Source organism: Leopardus geoffroyi, chromosome A2 (genome assembly GCF_018350155.1).
Source record: "Leopardus geoffroyi isolate Oge1 chromosome A2, O.geoffroyi_Oge1_pat1.0, whole genome shotgun sequence".
Lineage (NCBI taxonomy): Eukaryota > Metazoa > Chordata > Mammalia > Carnivora > Felidae > Leopardus > Leopardus geoffroyi.
In genome coordinates, this window is record NC_059331.1 from 21147465 (window position 1) to 21174499 (window position 27035).

Genomic DNA, 27035 nt, shown 5'->3' on the forward strand with positions numbered 1-27035 from the left:
GAGCCCGCATGCGTACCAGGTGGTGCACTGCACCGGTGGGCCCTGTCGGTGGGGCCCTGGCCGGCTAGACACTCTGTTTCCTTGGGGTGCTCCTCCCGGTTTAAGGGCATGTGCCTATTTGAATACACATTGCATCTTGGCTGAGCACTTACATATGGTGGGCCAGATCCTGGGCCAGGTGATGGGGCAGGATGGAGGCGGAAGGGTAGGCACGTGTGAGCCCCAGGAAGCTACGAGGGCGTTGAACACCTGTCCACAAGTAAGTCTCCTCAGGCGGGAGATGGGTGCCCCGCAGTGACAGGCTTCCAGAGCCACCAAAAGAAACTGGAGTGAGTGCCAAGCCAGTGTGGGCGGGAAGCTGGAGAAGGCAGGTTATCCAGGTAGCAGCACTGGCCTGGCTGCTCAGCTCGGCTCTGTGACCCTTGCCAGGGGCCCTGCTTGCTCTATCCCTCTTCTCCAGCCTATTTGTGTATACTTTGTATTCACGTCACCAGACTTTTTCACTAAGTTTTCATTTGATTTTTTTTAGTTTGTGTAATAGTTGTCTCCCTTCCCAAAGATAAGGACCCAGTTGTTTTTTTTAGCCTTAGGTAATAAAGTGACAGCTGTTTACAACAAAGCATGGAGACTTAGTGACTTAGCAAGAGTGAAGGCTCTGGAGTCTGATCTCTGCTACTACCTGGCTCAAGCTTTTAACTTCTCAGTTTCCTATCTATAAAAGGAGAAGATGCAAATAGAGGCGAGTTTCCCTAGGATTTAGAGTGCATGTAAAGAACTGGCACTCAATAAATCGTTATCGCCATCATCATCATCCTGTTTTAACTAATGATAATCAATCAGCTATTATGCTCCAGGCATTGTGGTAAATGCTTTGTTTGTTTTACCTCTAAATCCTCCCAGTTTCAGAGAAAGGGTCCCATTTTGTGGAGCAAGGGATGTGGTTTGACAAAGCCCATGCTCCTGAGCCACTCTGCTCTTCTGTGATTATTGTGAATAAGGAGATGATGCATAAAAAGCACCTACACGTCCCTGTATAACGGTAAGTGCCCCGGATACAGGATGGCTTTGATTAATTTCAGGGTTGTTTGTCACAAGGTGATTACTTGGACTTTTGTTGTGATAAAGTTCAGCTTTCAACAATGCATATCAAATTCTGTTATTTTTAGAACTGTTGTCACCAGTCGCAACCCCGACATAAATGCAAAGAATTGCATAATTGCACTCTATCGTACAATGCGGTATACGTTTAGCCCATCAGAGAGGGTCGTCACTTCTATCAGGACTTTAAGAAAAAAGATGGCGGTGGCAAAGTAGCGGGTGCCGCCGCCAACTCCGAGCACTGGCTTGCACTGGGGAGGCTGGGGCGGAGCCGGGTGGACGCCACGTGGGAGGCCCCGCCCCCTTGGGCCACCCCGCCTCCAGAGCCTAGGCGCCTGCGCCAGCTCCCTCAGCCTGGGCTCCACCTTAAGGAGCACGCGCACTCTGCCGCAATCGGATTGGCGGGTCCTCGCGCCCCACCGCACTCTGATTGGTGGAGCCGCCCAGTCTCTGGGTCCGGGTGTCCGAGCTCAGCTCCTTCAGCTCCGCGGCTGCCTGGAGGTGACGCAGGCCAGCCGCGGGACTCGTCTTCAGCAGGGAGCTCCAGTCCAGGAGCTGGGGCAGCTCTCGTCGCTCCTGGTTTCGCTGAACCCCTGTCCACGACCTGGGTCGGGCATGTTTTCCAGGGCCCAGGTGAAGCGGATCCTGCAGCGGGTGCCCGGGAAGCAGCGACTCGGCGTTTACAGGTTCCTGCCCTTCTTTTTTGTCCTGGGAGGTACGATGGAGTGGATCATGATTAAACTGCGCGTGGGCCAGGAGACCTTCTGTAAGTGGGGGTGCAGCAGCGTCCGTTTCATTTCAGGAAGGCAGGAGGCGGCAAGGGACCCGTTTCCCTGGGGGACAGTCAGGTTGCAGACTGCTCATTCCACTCTGAGCGCTGAGCTGCCTTTACCGTGGTCAGAAGGGCAAGTACGGTTACATTCGCGGCCCCGGGCTCTCTTGTAAGCGGGGCGACAGAAGCACTTTGGTGTCCAACCTTGAGACCTTCCCTGCACTTTGAGGGGAGAGCACGTGACTCCACGCGGAACACCCTCCTCTCAAGCCAGCCCCTTCGTCCCTGCCCGCCGGTGACATTTGGTCCTAAGGAACACACTTGCTCACAGCACTGTAGAAACGAGTGCGACCCTGAAGATTCATGGAAACACCTGCTAATTGGTCAGCCCTCTCTGGATTCTTCAGTCCAAACCCTGGAGGGAGCTGGTCCGCCTTAGCCTAGAGGATTGCCACAGTCTTTGCGGGGCAGAGTCACTGACACCAGGGCCCAGCAAAGAATGCCTGTGAAAAGAATACCTGGCATTGCTTTGCCAAGCCTTAGCGCTAGTTACCCTTCTGGAAAAACTTTCCCACCCCCTTGGCCATTTCTGTTTTATTCCTCTCCAGAAACACGTTATCACTTGCGAATTACCAACCCTCATTTAAGAACAATTTTTTTTGTGTTTGTTTATTTTTGAGAGAGAGCAGGTGCCAGAGTGAGGGAGGGGCAGAGAGAGAGAGGGAGACAGAGGATCTTAAGGGGGCTCTGCCCTGAGAACAGAGAGCCCGATGTGGGGCACAAACCCACCAAACGGGAGATCGTGACCTGAGCCGAAGTCAGATGCTTAACCGACTGAACCACCCAGGCGCTCCTATTTAAAAAAAAAAAAAAAAAAAAAAAAAATTAAAGATTTTTAAGCAATCTCTAGCCCCAACGTGGATCTCCACGAACCTGCAACCCTGAGATCAAGAGTTGCATGTTCCACCTACCCAGCCATCCAGGTGCTGGGCCAACCCTTATTTTAAAAACACTGTTACATTAGCGCTTCCTAAAGATACTTACCTTTTGTTCATCTATTCATCAGTATTTAATACACACCCATGAGAGTATGTAAGGAACAAGGCAATGTCCCCTCCTTCAGAAGAGCTCTAATGGCAGAGACCCATCATAAAGACTGTTACTATTAAGTGTGGTCAATACTGAGGGGACAGTGGCAGGGGGCAATGACAGTCTTGGGGGAGTGTGGAGACCTCAGCTGGAGCACATGGTGCAGGGAAGGCTTCCAGGAGTTACCATGCCAGGTGGGACCTGAAGATTGACTGAGTAGGTCAGCCAGATGAGGGGAACGTTTGTGGAGGTGAAAGTCTGACGCTAGTGCCATGGTGTGAAAGATTACTGTTTGAGGGCCTGAAGGTGAGTGGAGTGAGGGATGAAGTGGTTAGAAATGTGCCTGGGCGGATGTGTCCAGAAGCACTGGAGAACCAAGAACGTACCCAAAGGATTGCAGGTTTTAAGCTGCGGAGGATTTTTTTTTTTTTTTTTCAACGTTTATTCATTTTTGGGACAGAGAGAGACAGAGCATGAACGGGGGAGGGGCAGAGAGAGAGGGAGACACAGAATCGGAAACAGGCTCCAGGCTCTGAGCCATCAGCCCAGAGCCTGATGCGGGGCTCGAACTCACGGACCGCGAGATCGTGACCTGGCTGAAGTCGGACGCCCAACCGACTGCGCCACCCAGGCGCCCCATAAGCTGCGGAGGATTAACAAGAAGAGTGGGTTCTTGTGGAGAGGAGGCAAGAACACAGGCTGTTGGTTGTTCAGGCCTGAGATGATAGCCTGGTCGGGTGGGTGTAGATGGGGCCCAAGAGTGGAGTTGAGAGACACTCAGGAGATGGTGCTGACAGGGCCTTGTGACTGAGTGGACTCAGGAGATGAGTGGTGGAGGCTTCTGGTAGGACAGCCGCGGCAGGGGTGGGGTTAGGGAGGGGACACTGGCGGGGCAGTCCAGACTCCGTTTTTGGGTTTTTGGACGTGCCAAGGTGGAGATAGTTCTATAGATCTGAAGCTCAGCAGGCAGATCTGTCTCATGGGTCTGGGTTTATGGGTCATTTGAAACCAGATTGGAATGAAAGTCAGAGGCAAATCCAACATTTTAAGGATGACTAGAAGTAGCCAGAGAGGCAAGGAGGAAACCCAGAGGCTCAGGAATCTGACTCTGTGAATGGGGGGTGGGGGGGGTGGGGTGTGTGTGTGTGTGTCATCCTCCCCTCCCCCACCAGGAGAGACCTGAAGATACGGAGATTCGGGTCAGGAAAGGGGGGTGGAGACAGGCTATACATACCTGGCTCTTGAGAAGGTGGGAGAGCTTGGGATCAGAGCAGAGACATGAGAGCAGCCCTTGGAAGTTAGCTGGAAGAATTCTTTACTGATGACTTAGCTGTGTGAAGAGTCCATGGCCTTCTGGGGGTAAGTGAAGAAGGGTCAGGGTCATGACTGAGGAAACAGGATTGTCAGGCATCACAAGTGGACCCAGTTAAATGCATAAGTTGGCCCTACACCACAAAGCAGAGTGAGGCATGCAGGAGGAAGGCAATTGGATTAGTCTATAGTTGGGTTTTGAAGATGGGTCAAGAAGTTATTAAGAGGGGACTGCAGCTGGTTTGGGCAGGAAGAGAGAACAAGAGGGGGCTGAGGAGGTATTCAGGGGCCAAGGGCCTGGGGAAGAAGTTGATAGAGGTTCAAGGACGGAATGGCTAGAAAGGTGGTAGAGGTTGTGGTCAGAGCAGGATGAATACTTCAGAGAACACCGCAAGTAGATGGCAGAAGGTGGCCAGAGAAGTCAGGGAGGTGAAGGGGCTAGTGCTTCATCCCCATGGCAGGTGGTGTTGCCTGGAAGATCACACAGGGAGGTCAAGGAGCCTGAGCTAGATGCCAGCATTTTCAGTGACTGAAGGGGAGTGGTGGAGCCAGGTGCCCATGAGAGAGCCAGGTACCCATTGTGGCAAATGGCGTAAGCCCCAAAGGAAGAGGGTGAAGAATCTGCAGTGTCGAAGGGCAGCTGCTGAGAACAAGGGAACTCACCTCACCTCCCCACCCTGAGTTCCTGGTGTAGGTGAGGGAGTAGCAGAGAGCTGCAGGGCAAGACGTGCCTTTGAGGCACTTCAGTTAAGGATGATTTCAGAGAAAGACATTTTTTCGGGGGGCAGGGGGGGAAGGGGGGGGTGGGCGGGCAGGGGAGGAAGTGAGGAAAGTCTTAAAAACATTGCTAAGAGGTATGCCAGGACAGGATCCTGTCTTTGAAGACACTCTTACCATGCTATTGAAGTCCAGAACTGCATTAACATAGTCCTCATCTAACTCAAGTTTTGTTTTTTTTTAAAAAAAAATTTTTTTTTTCAACGTTTATTTATTTTTGGGACAGAGAGAGACAGAGCATGAACGAGGGAGGGGCAGAGAGAGAGGGAGACACAGAATCGGAAACAGGCTCCAGGCTCTGAGCCATCAGCCCAGAGCCCTACGCGGGGCTCGAACTCACGGACTGCGAGATCGTGACCTGGCTGAAGTCGGACGCTTAACCGACTGTGCCACCCAGGCGCCCCTCAAGTTTTGTTTTAAATGAGGTTTATTTTGGCATTGAGTTAAATAGTGAGATTCAGAAAGAGCTTGAGAGCTCTAGGCCACTGGTTAAATTAGTCAGATCTGAGTACTTTTAATTCCTGTTTCTTAAAAATCTAAGTGAAATTTTTATTTGACACAGATGATGTCTACCGTAGAAAAGCCTCAGAACGACAGTATCAGAGAAGGCTGGAAAATGCATCGGAGACTGAACTTCAGCCGTCAATAAAGTGAACGTGAAATTTTACTACTGGTTTCAATTCCTTTGAAAATGTACTTTTCAGATCTCTTGTTCTTCCCAGAACTGCCTTTACAAAGAATTTTTATAGTTTTCCTGTCTCTGCTTGAATACTTCCCAAGTCACTGTTGGATGGCACTTATGGAAAATACTTTCCTCCTGAAACACTCTTACCCATTAAATCCATTCGATGAAAATACTAAAAAAAAAAAAAAAAAAAAAAAAAAAAAAATTAATGTTTATGTGAGAGAGAGAGAGAGAGAGAGAGAGAGAGAATGCCCAAGAATGGCGGAGGGGCAGAGAGAGGAAGACACAGAATCTGAAGGAAGTTCCAGGCTCTGAGCTGTCAGCACAGAGCCCAACGAGGGGCTTGAACCCACCAACTGTGAGATCATGACCAGAGCCGAAGTCAGAAGCTTAACTGAGTCACCCAGGCGTCCCTCCATGAAAATATTTCTTAAACAATTCAAGGATCAAAAACAAAACAAAAAACAAAACAAAATTCAAGAATGCTTTTTAGTGCAGTCTCAGTCTGAATTATTTGAAGTCTTGTTTTTAGGCCACAAATAATTACTTGTTTGCAGAATTTAGATTTAAACATAGAGATAAAAGAGCTCTATTGCAAGATTATTTAAACCAAGATAATTTTGCAGATTACATTCCTGCCAGCTACCAATCTGTCAACATTTGCTAGGGTGGTGGGAATTCCCGACCACACATTACTCATGTCAGGTGCTCTTATGAACAGAAATAACCCCTCCCCTTGCCTGTCCCCACTAATACACAAGGGCTGGACCTCCATAAGGACTCCAGAGGGGACAGGCTTCCCACCCCTCTGTGATGAAGATGTGTTTTCATCCAGCTGCTAAAGATAAAGACACTACTTCTTCCCTGAGAAAGTGAACCTTCACACTGCAAAGCAACCATAAAGTAACCACAGACTTCATCTGAATCGGAGGCTCAGAGGAGAGATTTTGTAATTTGACCCAGAGTAAGTTTGGGTCAGCTGGTAAGAAAAGCAGAAGCTGTATCCCTTTTTTCCCTTTTAATCCCTGGTTGGTAACTACATCCAACATCTATTCAAACAAGAACATATCTGTATTAAAGAAGACTAAGTTTCAAAATAGTTTCTAATGACTGCTCATGAATATATAGAAGCAGATGCTTAAGGCCACAGTGTATTCTCAATAATCTCTGTCACAAACATCTCTTCCCATTTTTGTAATTTAAATTAGTCCATTTATGTTAGAACCAATTCAGTATAAAGACCCACTGACTACTCCAATCTCCTTAAAGCACTATCCACACCAGCTGCAGCTCAGGGTCACTGCTCAGAGATGGCTTAAGCGTAAAGACCAGTGATGACCCCACAGCACTGGGGAGAGGAAGGAGGTTCTTCTGTGCAGTGTCACCTAGAGAGTTCCTGGTGAACCTGACCTTATAGGCATTTTAGTGATTAGACTGCAGTATGAGGAATTAAATTGTAGTAGGATTCTCTCAATTATATGGCCTTATTCCATACCCCACCCCAGTTCTAGAAGTTTAGTATTGGTAATCTAGAGAGAATAAATAATGTGAAGAGCAATGCTCTTATATGCTGATTACAGAACTGCTGTGCCCCCTAGTGTGAAGTACAAGGCAAAAAATTTAATAACTCAAATTTTAAAAACCGTAATACTTCTAGAATGACAAAAACGGAACTAGCATTTGTTGCTTGAAATCTACGTCCGGTGTGGTGTTGGGTAAAGAACGTGGCTTTGGAGCTTCACTTATTCATCTGAGCTGATAGGGACAGTACTTAAGTTAGGCACACAGTAAATCATAAAGGGGAGCTATCTTTGTCTAAAGGGTTTTATTCTGGAAGTCTTGCCTAAATCTAAGATGTTATAACTTAAGCACATTAATCTCTCTTCCTTTCTTTTTGTAAGTCTGATTTTTTCACCCCAAGTTACTTCTCTTAAAAAACAACAACAACAAAACACATTTGGACCATGGTGTTTTCCAAAGCAATTCCTCTCCTAGACAAAGCCATACAAGGGGCGCCTGGGTGGCTCTCTCAGTTAAGCGTCTGACTTCGGCTCAGGTCATGATCTCACAGTTCGTGAGTTTCAGCCCTGCATCGGGCTCTGTGCTGACAGCTCGGAGCCTGGAGCCTGCTTCAGATTCTGTGACTCCCTCTCTCTCTGCCCCTCCCCTGCTTGTACTCTCTCTCTCAAAAATAAATAAAACGTTAAAAAAAAAAAAAAAAGTACAGTGTCAGCTCTTAGTCTTTACACATGTGCATTAAATTTAGAATTTCTTGCCACATTTATGTGCAACCCACAAGAAGTGAATACTATGTCTATTGTGGGGATAGAAATAGTCTATTAATTTGCTCAGTTCTGAACATTCATTCAGCTGACCTAGCACACTTCCAAGCTAAAAAGGAACACAGTAACAGTACTTGTTTGCTCATGGTGTTCAGCAGGAAATGTCTGACTACGTATCAATGATCATTCAAAATATGCCCATGAGCATAGATGCAGTACAGCCCCAAACATTTAGGAGAACAGAGCCACAGGGATTTGCAAAGTGATATTAGAGGAAAACAGTTGGTTGATTTTACCAACACTTTCTATTAAAAGTGTGGTCATGTCTTTAAGAGCTGTATTACAAGCATGTGTAAAGACATAACTGGGTCACTGGTCTCTTCTGGCCACAGGCAGCTATTTCAAATGGCTTACACTGCTTTATGATGTAAGACACGCTTTCCTGACTTCCACCATCAGTAACTCTACAATTTAAACTTCGACCTGTATTTCCACCCATGGTGAGGACATGTCAGGAATTCCTTGACTGCCTGCCTGAGACGCTTGGCGTGGGGCATGTCAAGCTGCAGTGTGACTACATTCAGCTTGTGTTAATGCAGCCTAAGCCCTGAACCAGGGTCTGGTCACTGACTTGTGCCTCCACCTGAGGAGCTTTGTTCCCTTAAATTGGCAGCTGTGTCCCTGTCAGCATAAAATCTAGACTTGCAGCAATTAAATCTGCTTGACACTTACATCTGACACAAGCTTTAACAGAACAACCAAACCTGGTTAATCCAAATCACTTTGCAAACTCCATTTTTATTTGGATTAAAAAGCTTTAAATGAACAAACATATGATACATACATGTTATAAGACTAGTTCCCACTTAAACCTCCTTTGATACAGAAATTAGAATAAACCAAGTTTTAATTAGGTCTGAAAATGTTCAAGCTCAAAAGTCAACAACACCAGTTTGAGATTTCACACAGGGAAGCATCCCCTTTCAGTGCTTCCTCATAGGAAGAGAAGGGGGGTTCAAAACAAGGCAATTCAGCGCCTTTTAAATCAGTTGGCTGACCTACTATTTTAAACCGATAGGTTTTTCCCCCATATAAACAAAACTCTTTTCCATATGAACTTACATTTTGAAAACATTTAGGCCATTATACTTTCTAAGCCATATCACTAGTTCCTAAAATTCATTGGGGGGAAAAAAAAAAAAAGATGTATATAGTTTACTTGTACTTTTTTAAGTCAGGACTTTTTTTTTTTTTTTTTTTGGCTTATCTTTTTTGGAAGATGGTTGACCTCAAATCTTATATCCTAAATATTAACTGATATTCTCCAAGTTAATATACAGAAAGACATGATTCTAAAATAAATACATAGATTTTTTTTTTTTAAACTTAATTAGGGCCTGCCTACCGGCCCCCTGGCCCGGCTCTGCACTGCCTTCGGGAAGCCCCTGGCTGGATCTATGGTTTCTACAGCACCTCTAGACACTGGGAAGGAGCCGGGAGGAGGAGTGCCCTGGCTTCTAATGCCCCACCCTAGCCCACAGTGAAGAGTTTGTAGAGGCTTCCCAAAGAAGTCTCATCCAGACCTTAAAAGGGGAAATAAAATGGGTGAATGAAATAAATAAATAACTTAACCAAAATTAGATTTCAGGTTCTTTGGTGTAATTCAAGAATGTCTAGAAATAAAATAATCTGATTGTATTATACAGTCCATGATGATTCAATGGCCCAAATAACTAGGAACTGAAGATTTCTTTATCTGATTCAGTTTAACAATAAGGTACTGACATACTACTGCAATACATTTTTTAAAAGTCAGAATTATTTAAAATACTTGATGCAAACTGAGATCCAGTGGTTGACTATACGCAATTAAGTTACAAGGGCCTCCTGTATTTAAAGTACCTAGATACAAGAGGCTTTTCTTCCATTCTACACTCTTTTTGTCCTCATGATTTAGTAAGAATGGCAATTAAATATCCAAGTATTGATTTATACCAGATTAAAAGAAGAAAGTATCCTGTGAGGGTCACTCTCTCCATTTACAAACAGTAAGGGAAGCTCCACCAACATGGCAACCATCTTGTTACAAAAAAGCAGGTTTCAAAACCGTGGAATGAAATACTGTTCCAGGTTTGATGCTTTCTACCTGTCTGAGCATCATACACTACCTGCAAATATTTCTTCTAGGGTCACCTAAGAGAGACAGGGTCAAGCCCAAGTGTCTGGGATCCGTAATGGTCTTTTTTAGTATTTTCTTAAATTATAATTATTTTCTCCTGAAATTCAAAAGCACAAGCTAAATTTGAAAAAACATTCTAGAAAGCCTTAAATTTCTGGTTGAGAATTGCAGTGCTGAAAGTCAGAAGGAAAAAAATGCCACATCTGATGAGGAAATAAAGGTACGAAAACATATTTGCATATGTAGACAATCTACTCTTTTACAATTATGCTTCTGACACAGCTCATATACACTCCCTTCCCTATGCTGGGTTAGGTGTTAGGTTTGAAAAATAAATCACCTCCATGCACACCTCAATGCTTTCTTCAAGGTAAACTTCAATTTTTTCAATGTAAGAGATTTAAAATTTTAAATCTAAGAAGTATAGGATTAAATTGTGAATTCATTATAAATAGATCAAAAGTACCCTTAAACTTACCTGCCAAGACTAAATACAATTCAGGGTTGTGCACATGTTCTGCAAAAATAACTGACACCATATATGACCAACAGCACAAGAAACAGTGCTCTGCCCCGCAGGTGTCTGGGCAATGTACCAGCTGCAGAAGGATGCACAGCACTGACTTCAGATTTCTGGAGCAAGCCTCTGAGTCCACAGAGCAAATGTGCCATGTCTGCCAAACACCTAGAACCTAAAAACAACCCTTCACTTCTGCTAAAGTGACTTGAGATACTGAGGCACATGAAGCAGACATCAGTGCACTCCCCTCTGTAAGATGTAAACTAGGACCAACTTCACATTTCATTGTCAACTTAAACTAATCTGTAAACTCTCATGGGTGCGTGTGTGTGCGTGTATGTATTTTTTTTTCATTTTGTTTGTTCTTTTTTAAAAAACAAAACCAAAAACCAAAATCAAAAACCCCAAGCCAAGACAAAAACCTTTGATGGTTTCAGTTCCATGGCAACAAGTAAAAAGATAAAACTCCAAGTCTACATATACAACCAATTATGAAACTGGTTTTAAACGAAGGAAACATATGCAAAAAAATCTCTGTGTATTTGATAAAATCAACTTAATATAACAAAAACAAATTGAAATAGCTTATTAAAAGTGTCCTTATATAAAAATGGCCTTGTGATGTACAGTAAAATGCAATAAAAATTATCATCCTTTGTTCCTCCCCTCCCGCCCCCAGTAACTAAAATGGCTACTGTTCCACAAAACTCTTTATGCTTCTATAAAAGAAACGTAATTGACGTGATTAAAGATTTTCTAGATTGTATGCTTGGCGAATGTTGAGGGTATCTCGGAGCATCAAATCCCGAAGGCGCCAGAGGGCATCTGCCATGGTGGTATGGGCCCCTTTACTTTTCAGCCAGTGAGAGGGCAGGCGGCTCTCCTGTTCTTTTGACAAATGGACATCGCGTCTTCGAGCTGAAAATTAAAATACACACGGAGAAATATAAGTAGGAATAAGGAGAAATATAAGTAGGTAACAATTCCCCCTCAGTCCTAAGGCCTGACAGATTTACTAAAGCATGTAACATTTAATATTTTTTAAACATTTTTTTAAAGTTTAAAGTATATTTATTTTGAGGTGCACGTATGCTCCAGTGGGGGAGGCTCAGAGAGAAAGAATCCCAGGCCGGCTCTGTATTGTCAGCGCAGAGCCCAGCGCAGGCCTTGAACCCACGAACTAACTGTGAGACTGTGGCCTGGATGGAAACCAGGAGTTGGATGCTTAACCAGCTGCGTCACCCAGGTACCCCTAACACTTATTATTTATTAAATATTATGAATTTTAACCCTGCAGTGTATTTCCAAGCAAATGCCTGTTATTTTATTAGGCATCTTGGTTTTTAGAAAACCACGTGCTTAGGTATGAGACTACCTAGCTAAGGATGTCTTATTTTATGCTATGTATTTTAGAAATTATCTAATTTATAATAATGACTTCACAAAAGAGCTGCACAATATAATATAATTCTCTAAAAGGGAACACAAGAGTTGCACAAACACCTAAAAGATCTGATCACTACTATTTTGTTGTAGGCAGTCCTGATAATTTCTTTAGTGTTAACAAAAATTCCTAAAAAGGTAAATGTGAGGAAAGGGAAAACATACTTCTGAAAGAAATCAAATTAGGTTTAGAAATGAAGAATGAGTAGGAACTTCCACATTTCTTCCCAGAAGCCAGGCATGTTATTTTAGTGGGTACTGAAAACCCACTCAGGAAGTCCTCTGAGTTAAATAAAGACTCAACAGGTTATCTGAAACATGTTTTCCAATATTCTTTTCTTTTTTAAAACTGAAGTTAAGGGGCGCCTGGGTGGCTCAGTCGGTTAAGCGGCCGACTTCGGCTCAGGTCATGATCTCGCGGTCCGTGAGTTCGAACCCCGCGTCAGGCTCTGTGCTGACAGCTCAGAGCCTGGAGTCTGTTTCAGATTCTGTGTCTCCCTCTCTCTGACCCTCCCCTGTTCATGCTCTGTCTCTCCCTGTCTCAAAAATAAAAAAAAAAAAAAAAAAAAAAAAAAAAAAACCAAAAAAAAACTGAAGTTAATTTTTAATTTACCCAAGTGCATCTGTGCTGATGCTCAAATGCCTGAAAAACTGTTGAAAAAATTCAGAATATACTTAAAAAGACAGCAGTGATGCTTATGACAAAACAAAGTCTAGAAATTGAGCAAAAAACCCCCACCATCTTCGGTGTGTGATGTTCAAGATAAAATTTATTTTACTTATATACGAAAAGTGGGTCTCTACCCCATGACATAACACGCCAATCACAGTGAGAGGACTTTGACGATACACGGCTTTCACAAAGGCTTGTTGAGAAGGACTCTCCTTACCTGCCAGGGTTTGGTCCCACTTGCTAATGCTGTTGGACTCAGCACTGAGTCCTTCAATGTATTTCAGGTAGGCCTCTGAGTGGAGAAGCCGTTGTGTCTTCGGTGGGGGAGCCACAAACATGGGCGTTGTTGGCTGCTGTATGACAGGGGGGCCGGCTGGATGTGGGCCAGGATACGGAGGTGGTGCCTGCTGCCCGGGAGGCCCCAAAACTCCCACCTGAAAGAGCACAGGGCACATGGTGAGGGAAAAAATACTTGGCACATGCTCTGAGAAAGAGGATAACCTGAATTCTGTCAAGTCCTAGAAAATCCAGCTGGGAGGCTCACCTGCTGTCCGTATGGACTTCCGCCTGGCGCTGGAGTCCCTACCATAGGGGCCACTCCTTGGTTCATCACACCTATAATTCAGAATGCAATCGCACAGTTAGAGGTTCTGAGTTGAGATGGCTACTGAAAAACTACTGTCTGATAAGAAATGATGCCATTTATAATGCAAACCTATGGATCTCTGCCCTTGAATCTTTGTGGATAAGAACCCTAAGCACCCAGAACAGGATGCAGCATTCAAATAGAAAGTTCACATTCTTTGGTTTTCTAGCTATTTTAAGTACAAAGGTAGTACAACTTATCAGATGTACATTAATTATTCATGGCTTAGAAACGATCTGAACCCTGCATAAAATTCTAGTATTTCCCTAGGTAAACTATAGTCAGAATACACCTCTATTTTCAAGGTATTTTTCTTCTGACCACACATTTTCCTGAAACTGGAGCCCATGTCTCATTTCGGCAGTGATGGTGCCGCAGTCAGGCTCAGCAGCAGGCGGTGTGCTAGGACAGCAGGGACACAGGGGAGAGGCTGTGCAAGCGCACGGTTAAATGAGCTCTGTGGTGGCTGGAGGCACATCCTTGTGGTCCACTCACAGGCCCCCAGCACCCCTGGTTCTAACTGGAGTCACTAATACTGGCAGACAGGTCACTTCCATCTGGTAGAGCAGTACTTGGAAAAGGATCATCTGGAAGTAAATCAGCCTCGTTGCTATCACTTCAAATGCAAAAATGACAAAGGGAAAGAGAAAAGATTTCGTGGTCTTACTACATTTGCACTCTGTATGTTTATAAACCTTGTACTCTTTCTACATTTGTACTCTGTAAGTTTATAAACTTCCCAGTGATGATGCCTCACAAGCAACTTCTGTCCCACAGGTACTAGCTGATAAAGGTGAGATGTCCTAACTTTAGTGTCTGGGGCTGTTTTCATCTCAGGACTATCCATTTATTATTCTCATAAAACATTGAAATAAAGAAGGGTTCCAGTTTGTTAAAAACTAACAAACTACAGTCAAACAAACCCCTGTTTAAACTTTTAAACAAGTCCTGCTGGCTGCAAAGAAGGGTCAAAAGGAGCTCACCTCACATACTAGATTTTCTAGATTCAAAATGTTGCTATTTTGGCCAGGCAGCACCAGTACACTATTCTAAGGTTCTGAATTGCTAAATGCCACTTCAGGAAGTATTAGACATTTGTTAAAGAGAACGTGGTAGTACAAATAAGCTTTCTGTTTACAAAGTGGGGATTTTTATATTCCAGATCACCACAGCAGAATCCTGATGATTATTTGTGACTGGGTTAAGAGGCTGTGGTGGGTAAGCTGCTGCTCCAACATACTAACCCCTGTGCACCGCCCCCCTCTGGGACACTCACCCTCCTCAGATCCCACAACATGGGGGGCCTCCCTGAGCTGCCTTTCTCCTTTTCTGCAGGGGAGCACAGACAACTCAGCAATCCCCTCTGCTTCCTGTTTTAAAATGCCATGCAAAGGGGCAGCCAGTGAGAGCATGGGCTGAGTCAGCAGAGGAGCTCCCAGAGTCCTCCTCTCCTCCAAGCCTAAGCAGGTGTGTGCGTGCATGTGTGTGGGCACTAAGAGTTCTTCCCTGTCTCCCCGACTAAAAGGTAAGTGTGTGCCTCCTTCAAATGCACTTTAAACACCCGAAGAAGTGGGGAAAGGGACACAGCTGTGCTCAACACCCACCAAAAGGTATCTGCTACTTAGAGAGTACTAGCCTCAGATGTGGCTCCCACTGAGTACCAAATGCACCCAGAAGTCAACTCCAACCTGGTCTGAGTCAGTCAGATAGGGTACCCTAAGTCAAGGTGAGAAGGTACAGAATTAAGGCCAATTCTACTTGCCACAGGGGCACACCCATCTTATGACTGACTTTTGCTGTAAGAGTAACTCCCACACAGGCCACTACTTCTAAAATGAAGTACCCACTGCCATAAACATTTCCTCTTCGGGTATATCTGAATCAAACACTTGTGTGGAGTTATGGCCATTCTCTAAGCAATACTCATAAGAGTGTGGCTGGAGGCTCTAGGCCAAGCCACCAGGTTCACTCACCCTGCCCACTGCTGGGTGTACCTCTGAAGCACTTCTGGAACTCTGTATAACCCAACACTGCTGGAGGCAAGTCTAACATTTCTACATTTTGTCATCTGGGCCAGGCCTTTAGCTGGTATTTTGGATAATGGCCCCAATGCTCTTCTAAGTTATCTTCAGGTCACATTCCCTCCAACTAGATTACAGCTAAAGGTCAGTTCTTTTGCATTTGATGGCAATCAGTATGGGAACCTGCGATCTTCCTTTCACAATAAAGTAATATTTCAACTTACTATTTACAAAGTAAATCTGTAGCTAGTTCTGAACTCCATTTATATGCTTCTACATGAAATAAATTCTGAGCTTCTGCTAACAGATAAACCAGTGTCCACAGTTAGTATGGGAGGGCTATGCTGCTCTTTAAGGTCTTATGTCATACTTCTTAGGGGACTCATATACAGAAAACGTGTTCATTGCAAATTCGTTCCCTCCCTCCTTTTTGTTCCTAGAATGATTGGCTGAAGGATTTATTCACCGTGATCAGTGACTCTGCAATCCCCTTAGAAGGGCTATTTGAGAAGCAGGAGATGGAGCAGGGATTCCATACAGAAGACCTTGTGAGAGAAGAACTGAATTAGAGGAAGAAGTGCCCTCAGGACCCAAAGCGCTTTCCTATGTGACTCAGAACTAGCCATTTGGGATATCGTTCACTGATCATCCATGTATCATTCACTGATAAAGAGGGCATGACTTTCCTAGGCTGTATTCGGTTTTCTGAGCACACATCAAATTGTCTGAGTGGTATGAGAGTATGCCTTCTGCCCCCTGGTCTGCTGAGTCTGGTCTCTGCCATGTGTCCTCTGCTGCTGCTAGGGAGCCAGGTGCCCAAGGGCACAGGTGCTGAGCCGCCTGCTCAAATACACGGGACAGGCCCTGCTGCTGACATCCCTGGGATTCTCAGTGAGGAAAGGCCTGGCCACAGTGGGCAGCAGGTACCTCCGGGAACAACTGGCTGAGGGAGGAAAAAAGAGAATATGAAGATGAGATTAATGAGTGAAGGAGGATGAAGTTCTTACCCGGTGGTGGGATGCCCGGGAGGCCGGGCACACCTGGCGGAAGATGGTGGGGTGGAGGCCCCCCAGGGTGAAGTGGCTGCATGCTGCCCATGCTAACAAGGCCATCAACTGGGCCCTGCAAAGGTGGAAGGCCTGGCGGATAGCCACCCATCATGCCTTGAAGGACACAACAAATTTCAGACATGCATCATTAACATGCAACATGAGCGAAGTAATAACAAATCCCCCCCATGCACTACCAATGAATAAAGCGCCCTTAGTACTGTGTGAGATAACAGCAATTAGTGCAATTATTTTGTTGCAATAATGAACAAAATAAAAAGTTACAAATATGAAATCCAACACTTGTGGATGAATTAGTACTTAGTAGATTATTATTTGCAGTTATCTTCCCTGGGATAAATATGTTGCATGTTTTTAATTAAATAATAATAAAGAGGAGTTCCAGTAACAGCCTTCCCAAGGTCATGTTATTGCAAGCTGTTCAAACAGAGTGACCAGTTCTGCAACTGCGGTTCTAATTCAACAGACTAAACCCCATCACCCCACTCTGCCCACACTCTTACGCCTATCATGGGTGCACATGAGGGGACACTGGAATGGAGGGAAATGAGGCGCACAGCCCTGATCACAAAGCATGGTTCTCCAGCTTGGGGTGCGTGGGGGTGAAGGGGGGGAGTGGGCAAGAGCCTTTCAAGGCTTCCTCTTCCCTTCTAGCCCCACCACTACTTGGTAAAAATGGATCATGTTCAGGCTTGAGCTGGGGAACAGAGAAGAGCCATCACAATGGATGATGTTTCATCTTTAGATCTCTAAACGTGTAAAACAAAGATAAAACCTAAACCCTCCCAAGCCAAGCTAAGCTAATCCCAGGTCACTCCGTAGCAGGCACGCAGACCTCAGAAGGAATGGCTGGAGAATCAGGCTCTGCTGATGTGAGAAAATGCCAATTGTCATTACTGTCTCCAAGTTCACAAATGCCCTCACATAAACCTTCAGTTAACAGGGAACATTTTAAATGAGGTACAGACTTTCTGTGAACAGAGGCCTTTATTCCTTTATTTTCAAAGCGTATCTTCATAACACAAAATATTTTCTGCTGGCTAGGGAAGAGTTTCAGGAAACCAGTATTTTTGGCAAAAGGAGTGAAAGAAAGAAAATTAATTTCAAAATGTCAAAAACTCACCTATCAAAAGAACTTTAAAGCCACACGACATTTTTTTTTGAGCAAGAAAAACAACTTAACTCTTCTGGGATTTGAAATGATCACAATAAACAAAACATAAGGCTCCCCCCAGAATGCAATCACCTTTGGTCCCAGCTTCCTGCACGAAGGGAAGCTTGAGGGACGGGTGCCAAACCTCATTTTTACAAAACACTCTTTGTAGGAGGACCCTGGGAAACAGTGGAAAACTCCAGATTCTAAGGACTTTACTCTTTGACTTTCCCGTAAGGATTATTGAAAGGTATCTATTGATAAAAGTTTAGTCTTTTGAAGCTATAACATTACTGAAAATTCTGAGATTGGTTCAGCCTGCTTCATTAGTCATATCTAAGCTGACTGAAAAACTTAAAATCACACACACCAATAAAGCGAATTCTAAATAGTACCTCTATACATGAAATAGGATTATGAGTTTCATGGTTTTTAAAATGAGAGTTCAGAGAGTAAAAACTACTTTTGAACAGATACCATCATCTTAAACAAAACTGCCAAACTGCCTTTTAACCACACCACCAGCTCCAGCTCTCATGGGTAAATAGGTGGGAGTTTAAGGCCATTAGGAGGCTTTGCTTTCAATTACAAAAGCCCATCTGAACGCAGCCTTCACGGGCTGTGGTTGAAGAAAAGTATTAAGAACTGAAAGCCATGACACTTGTCTTCATTAAACTGTACTTTGGCACTTATTATCCCAGTCACATGTGTTCAAATGAGCTTTAATGCTTGTAAGCAAAGCTGGTCTCAGACAGCAACAAGGCTAAGACTTAGGCCCTAAGCAATCTGTAAACCCAAGAAAAATCACCCTGTCAGCTGCAAAGTTCCCACTGTGGACCAAAGACTGGTGACCGTACAGGATGCTTGCTTGCCCTTCACTCCCATGGCCTGGAATCTGGGCAGCACATGCTTAATAATGTGAAGGGGTCCCCCCCCCCACTCCTTGCCCCTCAGAGCGCTATGATGGTATTCCCCAACAGGGAGCTAAAATGCTGCAGCTGCTGTGTTTTAATAGTTTTAGCTGTTTGAATTCATTTTGTTAACGTGTCCCTGGGCTTTTTAGTCAAGGGCACAGTGCTACAGTATCACATATCAAACGCAACAAAACAGGATGTCAACGAGGGAATTCTAACTTTCAAAAGTCCCCATGTTCAAGGCCTGATTTCTAAAACCCTCTGGAATCCCGTTAACCAAAATGGGCCATGGAATAGAGCAGGCGATTATGAGATTTGTTAGATCAACATCAGTTACACTGAGAGTACTGAAAAGCCATGATTCAGATGTGCTCTGGCGAGTGCAACTGCTGAGTTGAGCGACAGTGCATTTGAGAACTTGCCATCACAAAAGGTAGGAGCGACAATGAAAAAGTTATCCTATGCTACTCTTCCTTGAAAAGCAAATACAAAAAAGCAAAAACAAAAACAGCATCCCAATGAGCCTGCCTTGAACAACACTGTCTTGGACTCCCTGCGAAAAGAAGTCAGACCGCTTGCTTCAGAAGACACTCAGGTGGCTTGTATGGACCTCACCAGGCTTAGGGAGATCACGAAGGAAGGACCCGAGAAGTGATCTACGGGCTTCTCGTTGGAGACACATCAGACAAGGATATTCAATTCAAGAATAGCCAAATTTGCCATGGCTACCAGAACCAGAGACAACACACACAAGCAAACCACATTCATCATTTTCTTTTCTTTTTTTTACAAATATGTGACTGGGATACTAACAGAAAATGCAGTTTAATGTAATTAAATAGAAAAGCATTACAGAGTGGGCACAATGAATTGAATACGGACTTTGTACTCCACTTAGCAGTCATGCACATTAGTGACCAAGAAAGGATTTAGAATTCACTGTCAAAAATCCTTTTAAATGGTCAGTCTTTTAAGGATGGCTGCAGCAGAACAAGGCAAACTGAACCCTGGAATGAGACGGGAAAATCGGTATCACCTAAGTGCTTAGTTTCGTGTTTTCTCTCGGGAGCCCCTCCAGAACAGAATTCAGGGTCTGTTTAGGTTTTCTGCTATAGGGCTCTATATCCAGAGCAGTCTGGGGTGGAGAGTATCGCCAGACCATGCCCACAGCCAGGCTAGAGCTGCTCCCTACTAATTCCCAGGGCTGGGCCCAGGGCCCATTTCTGGGGCAGAGGGGAGGCATTGCCCATATGGGAAAGGCGACAGAAGGACAACATGGACGACTGGAAACTTTGACTCTGCCATGAGAAAAGCCTAGAGATTGTGGCCTACTCCTCATTGGAGAAAAAAAAAAATGAAGGAATTTCTTAAAGTGGAAAAAAATGGTCTTAGCTCCTGTTTTTACCTGCAACAGGTGTCAACTGCTGATTGAGCATCCCCATTGGTGTTGGTGGTGGCACCACCCCCATGAGAGCCCCCACAGGGGTGCCTGCTCGGGGAGAAGCACTCGGCTGCTGTTGCTGTGCTGCTCGCTCTCTCTCCTGCTGCTCAGCAACTTTAGCTGCCCGCTCTGTAAAGGCATTTCAGATTTTCAATTCTGTTTTTAACCCAGGAATTCAAAATACCATCCATTGCATTCAACAGGACTAGTAAAAACACAGGCAACAGTTCTGTCTCAACGGAAGGAACAGTAGATGACTAGTCTCAACACAGGAGGAGTCGGGCCGATTTCACTTGGTAACCTAGCGTCCAGCTTTCCTATCCCATCTTGAGAACTGGTCTGCAAAGATTTCAAGAATGTTAAGACTGCAACACACATTCAGAAAGCACAGGTTTTATTTAAACACGTCACCAGCATAACCAACGTGGTTAATCTCACAAGGCACCCTGAAGATGAGAAGCGCTACCATTATTCTAGTATTAATAGCATTATAAATTATTTATAATTTCAACATGAAGCAATTCCATGGCCCATTATAATTTTTGGCACAATTGTTACTTACACTATTTTCCTGATTCCTTGCACCCAATTTTACTACGATTTGAGGACTCTTGTCATTAGTGTCATGGGGTTTAGCAGCTGAAGAAAATTAACTCTGTAAGGGAAAAGTAGCTTACTGCCTCCTTCACAAGGTTTTAGGGAAAATTAAACACTACTTTCTACATCCTAATGAAGCAAAGAGGTCATGTTTAATAAACCCCGAGGGGAAAAAATGCATGATACTCCAGGCTACAGTCATCAGAAGCAGGGAATATATATACACATATGAAACAATGGACAATGTACTGACAGAACCAGGTTTCCTGAGGCTGAGCAGTTCAATACTGACCATAGATCATCCTAAATCAGCTAAAGTTCCAAGAAATCACTCTTCTTTCATCCAAAATACAAGAGGAGCATTTGCTTGTGCCAGTTCTGGGCTGTGGAGCACCGCTTGCTGTACCCTTTTCTCCTTCGAGCTGCTCTGTCCTACCCCTCCATAGCCAGTAGCCCCAACAATCACATTCCCAGTCTTTTTGGGAGCTAGCAGGCTGGACCCTTACTAGAAAAGTCTAGAAATGTGTTCCCAAAGCTCTCACAATACAGGGATTATTATGCTTCACTATTCATAAACGGGAAATCTTCCCCACTCCTCACATGGGCAAGCTGAGGCTGGGAGATAGGTAGTAACTTGTCCAAGGACACAGAGAGAACCAGCAACATGTAGCCCTGACTTATGATAGCACATTCCACTGCCACACATTAACCCTCCAACATGGAATTCAAAAGGCTACTGTTGGCTGATCTAAGGAGTGGAAAATAGCTCAAGATCACATGGCTTTAAAGAGAATCAAGAAGCAACAGCTCCAGTCCTCCATGAGCATAAGAATGTGAAAGTCAAGCAAGTCAGAGCTTCCTTGCTGTGAGAGTTGCCTGTATGGGCCTGTCATCACTCATTAACACTGTCCCAGTTTATAGATCCTCTGTACAATGAACGTGAGGGACAAAGGCCATTGGAACAACCCATTTCCTTGTGCCAGCAGTAAACAAAACAAAACAAAACAAAACCACTGAATGACCTAGACCCCCACATTAAATTCTAGTATTTTCATTACACAAATGACATAGTAAAATGGGAGAGCAAAAAAATGAAGTTGAAAAAAGAAAAATTCAGGCCTGTGGATCGAATATTGGACTGGCTACCTGTTGGCTCCTTCTGGGAAGAGCCCAACGGGCTGCGTTGGAAAAGACGACTGTTAAATGAAACTAGCCCAACTCCAAACTTTGGGTTTTGAGTTCAAACCCACACTGGGTTTTGGTCCAAACACCACAAGTTCAGATTTTGTGTCTCAGGCAGACACTGCTGAGTCATACCCAGCTCATTCTCACTTGGTTTTCCCATTTCAGACTCCCATTTGAATTTAGGAGACTCTCCTGGAAGCCCTCCTTTGCCCCTCTCTCCAGCCCTGCTCCAGCGTTTGTACTTTTACATCCAGCACATTTGTCTCTCTTGTTCACACTCTAAATAACCAGCCACATGTGACTGGCTTCATCTGCCCTAGACTGGGCTTTACATTCACATGAGTTTCGTCTCCAATATTCCTCCAATGGAGTGATATTTGGTCTTAACTTTCAGTAAGGTCAAATACCAAAGAAAAGTTCGAGGTTTTTATGGAATTGACTAGGGTTTCTTAAAGAGTGTTCTGCAAAATATTTGTTCTTCATGATACTAGAAAGTATTATATGAATACGTGATCAAGTTTCAGAAAATGCCAGGTGACAAAACACAGGTGTTTATGGTAGGTCTTAAAGACTTTACTATGGGAATATGCACTATAAGTTTCCAAGAGTGGAAGTGTTTGGAATGCTTCTCAAACTGGTTTTGCCACAAAGGTTTTTCTGTCTGAGCATCTTGTAGGATTAGAATTCTGCAGAAGATGTTTGGGGAAGCCTGTCAGATAATTTTACAATTATCAATCAACTGATATAAATGAAAAGACTAAAATCTTTTTTTTTAGAAAAATTTCTTAGGAAATACCATACATTTTAATAAAGGAGGCAGGCTTAACAATTCATTTCTTTATTCTTGCTGGAAAATAGCAGATTTAGACCCAGCCAAGAAGAGTAATGGTTGATCACAGTGGTGAACCATAGAGAGACAGCTCTAAGCTGGCAAAATGAACAATATATACAATTCCAAATGGAAAAAAATATAGCTCCAAGGCAAGAGTCCTGCCTAATCTAATGTTCACTACTCATTTCTTTATTAAAGGTATGTCTGACATTTAAAAAAAACAATACCTGTCCCCCCCCCCCCCCCCCCCCCCCGCCAATATCTCTCAGGTATTCGTCCCTAAAGGCTAATTAAGAACCACCAAATCTTTAAATGATAGCTCATGGCCCCAAATAACTTAATTACAGAGTAAAAGGAAAATGAAGGCAGGTGAACTTTATCAGGGACTCCAAGTGCCTCAAAAGTAGCTATGACTGCAGACATAGCACAGGCCAAGACTGGCCTAGGAAACCAAGCGCTTTCAGCCAAGCCTCAGCCTGGAGCTTAAATATGTGGCTTATCGAGAGCCATAATAGATCCTGATTTTGAATGTTCCCTTTTGGATGAATTTTAACCAAAATTCTACTTAACGTTCTTATATAATCATTCCCCAGCTCAACACACGTATGCTTATAAGACTCAACAAAAGAAGAAAACCATGCAGTTTTTAATAGCAAAATATTTGAGAAATTTTTTTAGGGGAAAAAAAAAACCCACCAGGACCAAAGGCCAAGTCAGGGGCAGTGCTTGCTCAGTCAGGACAAGGCTGGCATTTAAACTGTTGGCTGGGAGCCATTTGAGACAGTCCCCAACACACAGTTCATGTGCAAGAGGTAAGAACAAGAGAGTAAAACCTGTCTACGCACGTGCATTCCTGAAAACACCCCCTTGTTTAGAAAGCTGAGATAGTTGCACCTAGTCTCTATTTACCTTCATATTCTGCTTTCTTGGCTGTCTCAAGGTTTCTCCATTCTGTCCCCACCAGTCGGCTGAGCTCCCCAAAAGAGTAGTCTGGATGCTGGGCCTTAATCACAGCTCTCATCTCACTGCTGAACAGGATGTAGCCACTCATGTTGATTTTCCGTTTGGAGCCTTCCTTCTTTGCACTGCCTTTGGCAGACTTTGGGGTAGACTGTAAGACAGAAAGCTCTTATAGTGCATCAGAACACTGCATCTGGTCAACTGCTCAAGGTTTCTGGAAGCCAGGAACATGTGATTCAATAGTTCTTATTACTTTGCAGACTCGTTTAGTTTATAGCTGGTCATTTTCTTGGTCAAAACAGTTCTTCCTTGCCTCTTACCATTTAAGAAATAAATGAAAGTTTCTCTGAATTCCATGACTGTAATCTGTAATGGTGACCTCACAATTATGTCTTAGGAAAATTCTGAATGAGAAAAAAATACCACCAGGGATCACCTCGACCCAGATAAGGGCCTGAAGGAGGAGAGACGAGAAAGATATGGGCAGGAAAGGCTAAAGTCACAGGGCGATGCTGCTCCTCACTGCTCACCTTCAACACAAGGTAGGCAGAGCTTTCTAACTTAACATGCCATTAAAAATAGCTATCTATGCAAAGTTTAAAACGGTATGAAATTTAAAATTCTTTGTGGCATCAAGAGAGAAAAAAAATTTGTTCCTTCCTGCATAATTCTATGTTGAAGCTCACATATGTGAGGGCTGGGTATCTCCTTCCTTCGGCTTGAGTGTGCTATGAACCAAAGCTGAGAGAAAGACAAGTAACAGGAACTTGTCACCATCACCTGTGGGGGTGTGTAGGGCATGAGATCCAGCTCACTGGCCAGTGGGGTCTGAAGCTGAGGCAGAGAAGGAGGTTCAATGACCTCACTATCTTCTTCCCCCATCTCTTCAATATCATCATCTCCACCTTCTAACTCAGCAAATTTAGCTTCTAGCAACTGGATCTTCTTTTCCAACAGAGGCGAGGGCTCCTTCTGAGGAACTATTGGTTTTCTAAAAGCAGTGAAATTAAAAAAAAAGAAAACAATCACCAAATACCACTCCAGGATTGGTCAGAAAGCAATGCTCTGCCTTAATATTTAGAAAAGACTTCCTGTAATCTGCAATGTATGTTCTAAGCCAGCAAAGGAAAGAATTTAAATGGGTATTTATAAAGTCACCCCTATTTATAGACGTTTGTTTTTCAAAGAATTCTGCTGAAAATCCACCCAAAATCCACAAAACTGGATCCAAAGTTGAGATCTAGTTGCCTATATAATACAGTGAAGAGAATTTTCATACTGTGGAACTAGGCAAGATCTCTTAATAGATAGGCTATAAACCAGAACGAAGGATTTCTGCCTCCAAATTACAATTACTGGAGTCTATGCCAAGGGCAGTTATTACATCTCGACAATGAGGATTTTCCTTTAATTTTTAGCTGAATTAATATTTTCTATTTGAAATGTACACAGCTCTAGTTTAAGAATAAGAAAAACAAACAAAAAACCACCATGGGCTATACTATTTGGGTATCAATTTTCTATTGGGAGTTGAAGTTTTTCAAGCTTTACCTGAAGTAATAAATTTCATCATCTACCACTTTAGCAGACAGCGAAAACCTCTTCAGTCCTTTGAACTTCTTCATCTGCTTGTCACTCTCGTTGTAGCGGCTCTCACAAAGCAGAATGTCATTTTCTGGTATTTCAGTTGGTCTGCAGGAGAGGAAGTCCTTGAATGACAACACAGCACACTTTCCTGAAAGGCAAATTGGAGGGAAATTAAAGGAGTAAATTGTGGTCATAGCTAACAATCATTTTAAAATTTTGTTATTTTTGAATGAATATGTTCGCATGACTCAAAAGTCAGAAGATTTAAAAGGTGTACACAGGCATAAAAATAGACACGCAGATCAACAGAATAGAATTACAAGTCTAGAAACAAACCCACACAAGTTGGGTTTTTACAAGCAACTGATTTTTTTTTTTTTAATGTTTATTTTTGAGAGAGAGAGGTGGGGAGGGGGAGTGCACGAGTATGAGCAGAAAAGGGGCAGAGAAGAGAGGGAGACAGAGGATCCAAAGCAGGCTCTGCCCTGTCAGCTCAGGGCCTGATGTGGAGCTCGAGCTCACAAACCATGAAAGATCATGACCTAAGCTGAAGTTGGATGCTTAACCGACTGAGACACCTAGGCACCGCCTACAAGAAACTGATTTTTTACAAGGGCACCAAGACAATTTTTTTTTTGTTTTTAATGTTTGTTTAGTTTTGAGAGGCTGCAGGCCCTAGGCTCTGATCCATCAGCAGAGCCCGATGCGGGGCTCAAACCCATGAACCATGAGATGATGACCTGAGCCGAAGTTGGACGCTTAACTGAGGCGCCCAGGTACCCCAAGGGTGCCAAGACAATTTGATGGGGAGAAAAGAGTCATGTTGACACTGGCACAAGTGAATTTCCACATGCAGAAGAGTGGACTCTGAACCTTAACTCACACCATATGCAAAATGTAACTTCAAAATGGATCAAAGACCCAAACATAAGAGCTCCAACTATAAAACTCTTAGAAGAAAATATAGGTGTAAATCTTTATGACCTTCGATTAGGCAGATGTGACATCAAAATCACAAGCAAGCAAAGAAAATAAACCGGACTTCATCGAAATGAAAACCTTTTGTGCTTCAGAGCCCACTATCAAGAAAGTGAAAAGGCAACCCACAGAAGAAAATATGTGTAAATCGTGTCTCTGGTGTAAGTCTAATACCCAGAACATACAAAGAACTCCTACAGCTCAACAATAACCGGACAAATAACCTAATTAAAAAACAGGCAAAGGATCTGAACAGACATTTCCCCATAAACCCACAAAAAAATGAAAATAACAAGTGTGGGCAAGGATGTGGAGAAACTGGAATCCTTACGCATTGCTGATGGGACTGTAAACGGCTACAACTTCTGTGGAAAACTGCATGGCAGTTTCTCAAAAAGTTAAACAGGGCTGCTGTATGATCCAGCAATTCTGCTTCTAGGTAAATACCCAAAAGAACTGAAAGCAAGAACTCAATTAGATACTCATACACCAGTGTTCACAGCAGCATTATTCACAACAGCCAAAAGGTAGAAACTACCCAAATGTCCATCTACAGATGAGTGAATAAACAAAATGTTATGTATACATCAATGGAATATTATTCAGCCATAAAAGGGAATAAAATTCTGATAATGCTGCACCATGGATGAACCTTGAAACATTATGCTAAGCAAAAAAAGCCAGACACAAAAAGGCAAACAGCACATCATTTCACTATTATGAGGTACCTAGAATAGGCAAAAATCATACAGACAGAAAGTAGAACAGATATTACCAAGGACTGGGAGCAGTGAGTAGTTACAGCTTGTCGGGTAGCAAGTT

At 43.7% G+C, this 27035-nt stretch overlaps 2 protein-coding genes across 51 annotated transcripts in view; one reads left to right on the plus strand and one right to left on the minus strand.

The window, feature by feature from the left end:
* Positions 1–1558: 1558 nt before the first annotated feature.
* SMIM4 (small integral membrane protein 4) lies at positions 1559–5714 on the plus strand. The gene is made up of 2 exons (XM_045493075.1): positions 1559–1864; positions 5610–5714. Exons 1-2 carry the CDS (start codon positions 1714–1716, stop codon positions 5699–5701), a joined length of 243 nt encoding a protein of 80 aa, XP_045349031.1. The 5' UTR covers positions 1559–1713; the 3' UTR covers positions 5702–5714.
* Positions 5715–8792: 3078 nt separating this feature from the next.
* PBRM1 (polybromo 1) overlaps positions 8793–27035 on the minus strand; it is a 116809-nt gene continuing 98566 nt past the window's right edge. For 30 of the 50 annotated variants that reach the window (XM_045493102.1, XM_045493101.1, XM_045493087.1 and 27 more), the window contains 8 exons: positions 25200–25383; positions 24429–24639; positions 23598–23799; positions 20039–20203; positions 16504–16659; positions 13374–13444; positions 13047–13263; positions 8793–11631 (listed from right to left, as the gene is read on the minus strand). In XM_045493102.1, coding sequence (XP_045349058.1) covers positions 11459–11631; positions 13047–13263; positions 13374–13444; positions 16504–16659; positions 20039–20203; positions 23598–23799; positions 24429–24639; positions 25200–25383 — 1379 coding nt within the window. In that variant the 3' untranslated portion in view covers positions 8793–11458. Of the gene's footprint in view, positions 11632–13046; positions 13264–13373; positions 13445–16503; positions 16660–17538; positions 20204–23597; positions 23800–24428; positions 24640–25199; positions 25384–27035 lie in introns of those variants that run through there. The other 20 variants (XM_045493128.1, XM_045493126.1, XM_045493122.1 and 17 more) reach the window with 4 other exon arrangements.